Genomic DNA, 11,526 nt, shown 5'->3' with positions numbered 1-11,526 from the left:
ATTCAAGGTAGGGTGGAGACAGAAGGTGTTGGGTGGTTATCAGGACGTCTGTCACTGCGAATGGCTAGACTCCACCTGGACAGTTAGAGAAACACAAAATCCAACAAACTGTTCTTCAGTCTGGATTTTCAAGCTCCTGTATCTTCTCCCACAGGGTAGAAGAGAGAGAAGGGAATGGCCAGGGTGACAGGTGTCCCTGACGACACTGTCAGCCTTCCTGAAGCAATGTACGGTGAAGATGGACTGGATGGAAGGAAGTGAGGAGCCGGTGACAGACGGGGCGGTGTTTACCACTTTCTGCAGGTCCCGTCGGTCCAGAGCAGAGCAGTTGCCGTCCCAGGCTGGGATACAACACATCAGGATACTTTCTATGGCACATCTGTAGAGGTTCGAGCGAATCCTCTGGACAAGCTGACGCCCAAGAAAGTCCATACACTGATGCATTTTCTTGATCACGGAGGGAGAGGAGAGGTCGCTGGTGAAGAGGATGTTGAGGAACCTGAAGCTTTATAACTGTGTGAGAGACATCAGCCAGGGGTGGGTTATATCAGGGAGGCATGATTAGGGATGTGGGTTATATTGGCATGTTCATGTGAGGAGGGTATATAGAACTGTGGGACACTGAGGGTTCTGGGGGGTATCAGGGTTTTATGGTAAGGGGTGGGAAGCAGAGAGTGTTACGTGGTATGCCTTCATAGGCTTGCTGCATGGAGAGATGTGGTGCATCAGTGAGGGGTTCAGTGTATGTCAGAAAGCTGCAATGAGGAGGTTCTGCTTTTACAGACATCCACAAATTAATTTTGTCCCTAAATCCGAAAATACAAAAACCTCCACAGTGACCACACCACCTCAGCAGTATAAGGAACGGCATCAAAAGCACACAAGGCTGATAAGAACGAACAATTCCCAAAAGTGGAGAGAGAGGAAACTAGTTCTGCCGTTCGTAGGAAGGGACATCTGTCAGACTTCAGAATCTAAGAACATTATGGGAGCTCATTCATTCGTGTGCGGGGATGTGCATAAGTTGGGTATTGGTAACCCAGGGACGGTGTGTATCAGAATGTAGTGAAGGGTCTCTGTACACTGGGGAGCTTTCAGAATCAGGCTCATTATCACTGACTTACATGGCATGAGATGTGTTGTTTGTGGCCACAGTGCAGTGCAAGACATAAAATTACTATAAATTACAAAAATAAGTAAACAATGCAAAAGAGGAATAACGAGGTGGCGTTCAAGGGTTCCTGGACCATTCAGAGATCTGATGGATTTTACAGTAAGGCTGGAGGGATATCAGGGACGTTACAGAATCTTGTGTGAAGGAACATTACGGTGAAGGGCACGGGGTATTGTTTTTCAGTGAGGGGTGAGGTGAGCTGGACCGTGTGGTGAGGAGTATATCATCTACCATGACTGCTCCACTGTACTTGAATTTGACCTTGGGCTGGGCTGCAGGTTAAGGGCTGATGCTGTCGTTGCCACTGCCGCCTTCCAGCCCGAGTTCAGAGGTTTCCACCTCCAGGTTAGTGCACTGTGTTCAGTGGTGACCACACGTCTCTCCATTAGGGAGGGGTTCCCAGTGCAGACTGTTCAGACCAAGGAACTCTGAGCTTTAATTCTCTGGTCCCCATTCAGCCTGATGTATCTGCCCTCGGCCTCCGGCACACAGGATGGTTACAACGCAGTGGGAGACTCTGGCCCGCTCCATGGAGATCAGTCCATTTAGTGCCTCTCGCCTGTTCTTTTCCCACAGCCCAGACGTCACTCTCCAATTCCCTTTGAAAGTTCTAACTTAAAAAGGCTCAGTACAAACCCCTGCTACATTGTCCCATTAAATACGTTGCCAATCCACATCCTACATAGAGCATAGAACATAGAACAATTACAGCACAATTCAGGCCCTTTGGCTCACAAAGCTGTGCCGAACATGTCCCTACCCTAGAAATTACTAGGCTTACCCATAGCCCTCTATTTTACTCAGTTCCATGTATCGATCTAACAGTCTCTTGAAAGACCCTATCGTATCCTCCTCCACCACCATTTCCGGCAGCCCATTCCACGCACTCACCACTCTCTGAGTAAAAAAACTTACCCCTGACATCTCCTCTGTACCTACTCCCCAGCACCTTAAACCTATGTCCTCTTGTGGCCACCAATTCAGCCCTGGGAAAAAGCCTCTGATTATCTACCCTATCAATACCTCCCATCATTTTATACACCTCAATCAGGTCCCCCCTCATCCTCCATCACTCCAAGGAGAAAAAGCCGAGTTCCCTCAAACTGCTTTCATAGGGCATGATCCGCATCCCAGGCAGCATCCTTGTAAATCTCCTCTGCACCCTCTCCATGGCTTCCACATCTTTCCTGTAGTGAGGCGACCAGAACTGAGCACAATACTCCAAGTGGGGTCTGACCAGGGACCTATATAGCTGCAACAATACCTCATGGCTCCTAAATTCAATTCCCCGATTGAAGGACAATACACCATATGCTTTCTTAACCACAGAGTCAACCTGCGCAGCCGCTTTGAGCGTCCTATGGACTCGGACCCCAAGATCCCTCTGATCCTCCACACTGCCAAGGGTCCTGCCATTAATAGTATATTCCGCCAACATATTTGACCTACCAAAATGAACCACTTCACACTTATCTGGGTTGAACTGCATCTGCCACTTCTCAGCCCAACTCTGCATCCTATCTATATCCCTCTGTAAGCTCTGACAGCCCTCCAAACTATCCACAACACCCCCAACCTTCGTGTCATCCGCAAACTTACTAACCCACCCTCCACTTCCTCATTCAGGTCGCTTATAAAAATCACAAATAGTAAGGGTCCCAGTACAGGTCCCTGAGGTACACCACTGGTCACCGACCTCCACTCAGAATACGACCCTTCAACAACCACTCTTTGCCTCCTGTGGGCCAGCCAGTTCTGGATCCACACTGCAATGTCCCCTTGGATCCCATGTCTCCTCACCTTCTCCATAAGCCTCGCGTGGGGTAAATTGTCAAACACTTTGCTGAAATCCATATGCACTACATCTACTGCTCTCCCTTCATTGATGTGCTTAGTCACGTACTCAAAAAATTCGATCAGGCTCGTAAGGCAGGACCTGCCCTTAACAAAGTTATGCTGACTATTCCTGATCATATTATACCTCTCCAAATGTTCATAAATCCTGCCCCTCAGGATCTTCTCCATCAGCTTACCAGCCACTGAGGTAAGACTCACCGGTCTATAATTCCCTGGGCTATCTCTACTCACTTTCTTGAATAAGGGAACAACATCCGCAACCCTCCAATCTTCCGGAACCTCTCCCGTCTCCATGGACGACACAAAGACCATCATCAGAGGTTCCGCAATCTCCTGTTGTACTCTCTCAGGGCAGGGACAGCATGGGTTAAATATGGAGTAATACACCCTCTGCACCGTCCCATCACACCCAGGGTCAGACCCTCCACCCCGTCCCATCACACACTCCTGGGGTCAGACACAGGGTGAAGCTCCCTCCACACCGTCCCATCATACACTGCTGGGGAATCAGAGTCTGCTCTGTGCTCAATACACCACGCAGGAGGTGCTGTGAATCTTGCTCAGTCCATCATCGCATCTTCTGACAGTTGCATTCTCTCTATTTTCCACAGTTCTGAAACAAGTTGTCGAGCAGGAAGGTGTGTGTGCTCGGGAAAGACAGGACGATTTTACATCTGATGGCCAACAGCTAGAAAATTCAGGACTTCTGGAAACTGTTGTGAAGGTTTGGAGCTGTGATGGGATTCAGTGTGTCTCCCTCTGCTGCCCGTTCACAGGGTAAGCTCTGAGGGTCAGCAGCTTGCAACCTAAACCCAATCCTGTTCAGCTCCAAATCTCTACAAACACCACACTGTGCGCACACCAACATGTGCTTGGAATGGCACATACACAGGCACGTGCACACACACACACACAGACAGTCATAGAATCGTACAGCTCAGGAACAGGCCCTTGGGCCCAACTCATCCATGCTTACCATGATGCTAACCTGCACTAGGCCCGTATCCCTCTGCACCTTTCCTGTCCTTTTAAACGTTGAACCTGCCTCCACCTCTGGCAGCTCGTTCCATCATCACTCACGATTATTTTAAAAAAACACTCACAGAGAAATGGTTAAAAAGTCAATTGTTTACGCAGAGATAAACTTTTCTGTTATTTATTTCTTAATTTTCATGTGCTGATAACTGGGACATTGATGAAAAGGTTGTGACTCCAGTTGGAATAAAGATCTTCCAAAGCAAATATTTACAGTATTTGAGTTGAATTCTTGGTAACAATTCTCCTTCAGACTTGAGGGGAGAGTTGGTTGAGGAGTTTGAAATAATGTGGGGGTTTGACAGGTTCGATAAGCAAAGGCTGTTGCCATTGGTGGAAGGGTCAGTAAACTGAGGACATAGGTTTAAAATGCTTGGCAAAGGAACCAGAGGGGAGAAGTTGGGAACGTTGGAATGCGTGATGCTTGAAAGGAAGTAGAAGCAGATTCAAAAGTCATGTTCAGAAGTTTTGAAAAGGCAGAGCAAAGGAGGTGGGGGAGTGGGTTAACTAGAGAGCTCCATCAGAAAGCAGGGGTGAAAAGCCTCTTGGATCGTGTGTTCCTGATACATAATTCCAATATCATGACCAATGTGAGACGTGAACAGCAGACAGAGGAGGCAACCTGCGTGCCTTTGGGAGAGAGAGGACCCTTCACATGATCACAGGGCGCTTGCTTCCATACGTCATGTACTCCGTTTTGTACATCAGGGGCACGGACATGATCTCTGGGACAGACGCCTCCTGGGTCACTACCCAGGGCGCCCTCAGGGGGCAGAAGACATCTTGCGTCCGCTTGACATCGCTGGGGGGCTGGTAGGACTCTTGGAACAGGGTCTTCAGCCCCCGGTTGGGGACAGGTGGGAGATGTTTAGGCTGGCGAGGGATTCTGGTTGGGGCAGGGAACACGGCAGGGTCGATCATCGGCCCAGGTTGTCGGACGATGCGCTGGGCTTCCTTGGGTAGAGGGTTCTCCTTCAGTCCGTGGCCCCAGACCTTGGGGTAGTCTTCTGTTTGCCAGAAAGTGACAACATCCTTCTTGGGAAACCCTTCCAGCTCTTCCCTGTGGTGGAGAAGAGAGGGTGAGGACACACGTGGTGCTCAGGTCCCTGCCTGCTCGCATTTACCCGAGGGCAGGGTGTGCCTCATCGCCCTGGTGGGTCATTGAGATGGACCCGGAGAGCCGACACACATTGTGTACTGTGTGCCACCTTGCCGGGCAGTCAAATGTCCTGAGCTAAAGCACTGTGAATGAGAAACTATTCACGATCGAGGCATAAAGCAAAGCCTGGTACCAGAGCACACGGTGGCACAACTAGTAGAGTCATAGAGCCATACAGAACAGATACAGGCCCTTCGGCCCAACCAGTCCATGCCGCCCACCCAGCTAGTCCCAATTTCCTGCATTCGGCCCATATCCCTCCAAGCCCCTCCCCTCCACGTACCTATCGAAGTGCTTCTTAAATGACACTGTTGTACCTGCCTCACCCACTTCCTCTGGCAGCTCGTTCCACACACCCACCACCCTGTGTGTGAAAAAGTTGCCCCTCAGGTCCCTTTTAAATCTTTCCCCTCTCACCCTAAACCTATGCCCCTTAGTTTTGGACTCCCCTACCCTGGGGAAAAGACTGTTACCATTCACCTTATCTCTGCCTCTCATAATTTTAAACACTTCTACAAGGTCGCCCCTCATTCTCCTACGCTCCAAGGAATAAAGACCCAGCCTGGCCAACCTCTCCCTATAACTCAGGTCCTCGAGTCCTGGCAACATCCTCGTAAATCTTCTCTGCACTCTGTCCAGTGTAACCACGTCTTTCCTATAACAGGGTGACCAGAACTGTACACAGTGCTCCAAGTGCGGCCTCACCGACAACTTGCACAACTGTCTCACAGTGCCAGAGACCCAGGTTCAATCCTGACCTCGGGTGCTGACTGTGTGGAGTCTGCACGTTCTCCCTGTGACCGCGTGGGTTTCCCCCGAGTGCTCTGGTTTCCTCCCACATCCCAAAGACGAGCAGGTCAGTGGGCTAATTGGCCGCTGTAAATTGCCCCCAATATGTGAGTGAGTGGTGGGCTCGGGGGTGGGGGAATAAACTGGGATCAATATAGGTGAGTGCCTGAGGTTTGGCGCAGACAGTGAGCTGACCGGCCTGTTACTGAGCCGTGTGACACTATGACGCAGAGAGCATCCAGAGGTACGAGGGAAGCCCCAGTTACGGCCCAGGATTTGGGACTCACTGGTCCTGAGTTTGGACGTCACTGCGACAGACCATGAAACTGAATGAACAATCTCATCATTTTATATTAAAAATCCAACAGGGTCAATGAAGTTCTTCAGGAAACCCACGTCCTCCGCTGGTCCACCCTCTGGTGACACCCATCCCCATTATGTCCCCTACAGTTGTCACCACCCTAGTGCACTGCAGTTAGTGCTGAACTGTCACAACTCCTGGGGTCCCAGGTTCGATCTCTCCGTATGGAATCTGCAAGTTCTCCCCGTGACGTTACTCCCATTCTCTCCCACATCCCAAAAACGTGTTGAAAGGTCAGTTGGCCGTTGAAAATTACCTCTTAGTGTGGACGAAAGGCAAAAATAATCAGAAGGGCAGTCGCTGGGCATGAGGGACAGAACTGGTGAGGGGTGTAGGGAAATGGGGGAGTGGGACCAGAAGCTAGCATGGACCTGATGGGCCAAGTGGTCTCTGTCAACACTCTGACCACGACTTGGTGATAACTTTAAAATTCCCATCCTTGTTTTCAAAGCCCTCGATGAAATCCCCCCGCACTCTCTCTGGAATGTCTCCAGATCTACAGCCACCAGGGTCCTTTACACCCCTCCAGTTCCACCCTCTCACTCATCCCCGAACTGAATCCCTCTGTGCCTTTGACTGCCAAAGGTCCCTCACACAGCCACTGTGAGCCCACAACCATCTCAAGACCATCTTTGGCCGGCCTCACCACGAGACAGCCCCTGACCACCGGACAGTTCATGACATGAAGGAATTCCTCCCCGAACATCTGCAACGGTGCAGAACTGACCCTTCTCAACCCCGTTCTCCTGCCTTCCCCCGTAACCCTTAACCCTCTTCCCAATCCCTGCCTCATTGGGTGTGCTTAAGGCAGAGGTCGATGGGTTCTTGATCGGTGAGGGGGTTAAGGGTTGCAGGGAGAAGGTGGGAGAATGGGGTTGAACAAAAAAAAAATCAGCCGTGATTGAATGGCAGAGCAGACCCGATGGGCTGAATGGCCTAATTCTGCTCCTATACCTCATGGTCTTGTGGTCTTACAATTACATCTCCTCAGCAACAATACTGTGAAGGCTTCTGGGATGTTTCACCACATTAGAGGAGTTACATACATAGCTGAGGCTAAACGGGCCCTAACAGTAGCTCCGGTTGACAACGTGCTTCACAGTCGGAGGTGAAGGGACAGTGATTATAAACGTACTTTTTAAAGGCTCTGAAGTCTTTGTTGGTGGTCGACAGGTAAATGTCATTGAGGCGCAGAACATCCTTATCTCGAACGTAATACTCCTTCCCGGCTAGCGCTGCATTCTCTGTGCTGGCCACGATATTCTGTAAAGTTTAATAATGGAAAGTTACAGCTCAGAAAGGAGCCATTCAGCCCATCAAGTCCATGCTGCCCATCAAGTCAAGCCATTGAAATCAACCATATTTCCCAGGCCAACATGCTGTGGGGTGTGTGTGTGTGTTCAATGCATGCATCCATATTAATGTGTATCCATATTGCACGTGTATATACACCTGTATTATATGCATGTGTGTATTGTTCATGTCTCCACACTGCACGCGTGTGCCCGTGTTGTATGTTGCTCGGGCTCTGGTTTCTCTGCCAGTGGGGAACTGTGTGAGTGTTTAAGCCACAGGATTGTTTCAGCTGCTAGGTCCTGAGGGCAGTTCAAGTCCTTTCTCGGCCTTACTTTTGATGGTCCGTTGTTGAGGTGATTATCCAGGGGGAACGGCTGTGGTCCTGCCCTAAAAGCAGTGTCCATGGACTGTGGAAGTCTCCCTGTGAATTTGTCCTTCATCTCACTTGTCTGGTTGGCCATATTCAGCGCAGTCTTCCAGTCTCGCCGGCTCAGCTGTAAAACAGATAAAGAAGCGAGGGATCTTGAGAGAGAAACTGATACAGCCATGGTCAATGGGATGACATTTCCAAGGGCCCACAGTCTGATACAGGCTCCGGCTGGTTTCTAACTCCCGTGAATCCACAACAGGACCGAGGGGATCTGAGCCTGAGACAATGAACGGAGCTCTATCTGCATCTCAGGCATGTTGCCCTGGGAATGTTGGATGGAACAGTTCACAGTGATTCACTCTGTATCTGCATCCCCTGAGAGTTCAACATTATAGACAGAGCTTCACTCTGTTCTAACCCGTTTGTACCTGCCCTGGGAGTGTTTGTTGAGACAGGATAAGGGAAACTTTTGACACTGTATCTAACCTGTATTGTGGCTGTTCTGGGATGGTTTTTTGAAATGGGATACAGGGAGCTTTCAAACAGTCTGCTGGAGAAAATCAGTGGGTTGAGTAGGTTCTGTGGGGGGGGAGAAGGGAACTGTCAATGCCTCGTGTTCAGACCCTGCATCAGGACTGAGATTGGAGAGGGAAGATACCCAGTGTAGAGGAGAGGGGGAGGGGTGAGGCAGTGGGTGATGTAGGGAGCTTTACTCCACATCTACCCCATTCTTTTTCACTTTGTTTCCCAATCTGTTCCATTGCTGCCGTGGGAGTGTTTGGTGGGACGGAGCAGCAGTCCCCTCTCTCCACTGCCAAACCCACATCTGACTGAGTGCAGAAAACACTGCCACTGCCCCATGGGGAATGTGAACCCTTGTCATTCCCTTGATCAATACACAGAAACGATGCCAATAAAGGATCCTGCGTAAAATCACTGAAAGTTCCACCTAACCTGTGCTGGCCTCACCTTCTCAGACAGATCCTTCATGTAATGAACATTCCAGTGGTTTCGAGCCTTTACGTGGCGAGGGTGACCGAGGACTCCACCGATGGTCTTGAGGTTGTGCGCGGAGCCTGTTGTGGTCTCATAGCAGTTAAAAACCTCATCGTATGGATGGATGGCATTTAATTCTCTCAGCTTTGGGGGGAGAGGATCCTTAAAAAAAAACTGAAAGAAGCAAGAATGGACATGGCGATTCATGTTTAATACGGAAACTTCCTTCTGATCTCTGCAGGACTCAATACTCCAGATGCAGCCTAACTAGAGTTTTATCCCCGAGACATTCAATGACACTTTCTCTGGACTATTAATTGAGCTCTCAGTGGAATTTCCAGTACACTACTGGACACTATTGGGCTAGAAGGTTAATTTTAAGTATGGACGTTTCTCAGCGGCACAGCGGGTAGAGCCACTACTTCGAGCTCCCAGTGACCAGGGTTCAATCCTGACCTCTGGTGCTGTCTGTGTGGAGTTTACACACTTTCCCTGTGAACCCCAGAGTTTCCCTTGATGCTCTGGTTTCCTCCCAGGTACCCAAGGTCCGTGAGTTGCTAAGTTATTTGGCTACTGTAACTTGCATTTGTTATAGGTCCCCAGTTGGCCTTGAACTGAGTTTCAGAGAGCAGTTCACCACTGCCTTCACATGGAGGTGATTTCCCCTCCAACAGGGTAACAGTTAACCAAAGAAGGGTTTGAAGAATTAGGTAGCGCCACAGTCCCCATAGGAAGCCCTCACTTCCACTGGGGGTTACTGCTCTATCAGAGCACGGCGCTGCTTGCCTGACACCGTTTACAGAAATCACCGCTGACCCAACAGAGGAACTTCTGGCAATGGAAAAGTGATCTCCGGGGAAAGGGGGGGCGCCCCCAGCCTGGGGGGGGGGGGGGTGTCCCCTCCCAACCGAGCCGGTTCCCCCAGCCTGGGGGTGCCCCCCACCCCCACCCCCGGTCTGACGGTGAACGGTCCATCAGACCCCCCCCCCCCCCACCGCTTACCCTGAAGTCGGAGGGCGGCCAGTACCGGCCCGGGCTGTGGTGCAGGCCGACCCCCGAGCTCGTTAGGTGCAGGTCGGGTCTCCGGTCCAGCGGCGCCATTGGCGCGGCCCAGCCCCTCCTCCCGCAATGTTTGGTTGGTTTCCGTGGAAACGGCGGCGCGCTGACGTCGATACGTTGGATACAGTGCCGAGATCACGTGGCGGCGGTGCCCCGTCCCCCCCCCCCCCCGGGTCCCGCACAGAGGCGGGCGGAGAGCGTCCGCGGTCGGATGCACCGGGCTGCCGTGATGGTCCTGGTGGGTGTTGAGCTCTGTTCATGGTAACACACAGCAGACTGGTGCCGGCTGAAGTTGTGCAAACGGAAACGTTAAAGTGACGATAACTCTCCCTCCCTCGGTTATTGCGTTAAGTCTGAGAACGTGGCAGCACCAGAGGACCAGAGGACCAGAGGACCGCAGATGCTGGAATCCGGATGAAAAACACGATGATGCTGGAGGAACTCAGCGGGCCAGGCAGCATCCGTGGAGAAAAGCAGGCGGGCAACGTTTGGGATCAGGACCCTTCAGGACTGAAGCCCAATATATAGGAGGGAAAAGCAGAGCAGCGATAGGTGGACAAAGAGGGGAGGCGGGGTGGGTACGGGGCGGTGATAGGTAGATGCAGGTAAGAGATAGCGATAGGCAGGTGCAGGGGAGGAGGGGAGAGCACCGAATGCAGTAGATGATATTAAGGGAGGTGCAGGTGAATCTCTGTCTCACCTGAAAGGACTATTTGGGTCCCTGGCTGGAGGTGGTGTAGGGGCAGGTGTTGCACCTAAGGCAGGGGCAGTGGAAAGTTCTGGGGTGGGAGCAGCATGGGTGATCTAGGGAGTCGCGGAGAGTGGTCCCTGCAAAAGGCAGAAAGGGGTGGGAAGGGGAGGATATACTTGGTAGTGCATTTGGTGCTCCAAGTGCGGCCTCCTCTACATTGGTGAGACCAAACACAAACTAGGTGACCATTTCGCAGAACACCTGCGCTCTGCCTGTAGCCCTAATCTGCATCTCCCCGTTGCCGGTCACTTCAACTCCCCCTCCCACACCATCACTGATACGTCAGTCCTCGGCCTCCTCCAGTGCCAGGAGAATTCCAAGCACAAACTGGAGGAACAACACCTCATTTTCCATCTTGGAACTTAGCAGCCTAACGGCATGAACATTGAATTCTCCCACTTTAAGTAATTCCTGCCCCTCTCTCACAAACTTTTCTTACCTTTGACCCATCCCCCAGTGGATCTGCTCTCCCCCCTCCCCCACACCTGCCTAATATTTGACACAGAGGAGATATTGGAAGTAACTAATAGGATGATTGGAAATCTTCACAAGTTTTGATAGGAGGAAATTCCAGAGAAAGTTGGGGAGGCCTGATGCAGTCTGAAGGATGATGAGATTCAGAGTGTGCCAGAGGCCAGAACACCAGAGGAAGGGGCAAACCACGTTAGGTTGGCATGCA

General features: G+C 51.1%; 1 protein-coding gene across 1 annotated transcript; it reads right to left on the bottom strand.

Moving 5' to 3' along the window:
- Window positions 1-4,186: 4,186 nt before the first annotated feature.
- LOC127585615 (uncharacterized) lies at window positions 4,187-10,138 on the bottom strand. Its single transcript, XM_052043217.1, has 5 exons — window positions 10,040-10,138; window positions 9,011-9,211; window positions 8,004-8,165; window positions 7,511-7,638; window positions 4,187-5,126 (listed from the first exon to the last, which is right to left on the bottom strand). Exons 1-5 carry the CDS (start codon window positions 10,136-10,138, stop codon window positions 4,718-4,720), a joined length of 999 nt encoding a protein of 332 aa, XP_051899177.1. The 3' UTR covers window positions 4,187-4,717.
- Window positions 10,139-11,526: the final 1,388 nt, after the last annotated feature.

Source organism: Pristis pectinata, chromosome 33 (assembly GCF_009764475.1).
Source record: "Pristis pectinata isolate sPriPec2 chromosome 33, sPriPec2.1.pri, whole genome shotgun sequence".
NCBI classification, from domain to species: domain Eukaryota; kingdom Metazoa; phylum Chordata; class Chondrichthyes; order Rhinopristiformes; family Pristidae; genus Pristis; species Pristis pectinata.
The sequence above is the reverse complement of the archived record's forward strand: the minus strand, read 5'-3'. Positions and strand labels throughout refer to the sequence as shown.

Bases quoted from the DNA above. Each gene is read 5' to 3' on its own strand.
- LOC127585615 (XM_052043217.1), bottom strand. From the start codon at position 10,138: ATGGCGCCGCTGGACCGGAGACCCGACCTGCACCTAACGAGCTCGGGG. The intron at 9,212-10,039 runs GTAAGCGGTGGG...TGCTTCTTTCAG, and splicing joins GGCCGCCCTCCGACTTCAGG to TTTTTTTTTAAGGATCCTCT. The intron at 5,127-7,510 runs GTACGTTTATAA...TCTCCACCACAG, and splicing joins GACTTCAGAGCCTTTAAAAA to GGAAGAGCTGGAAGGGTTTC.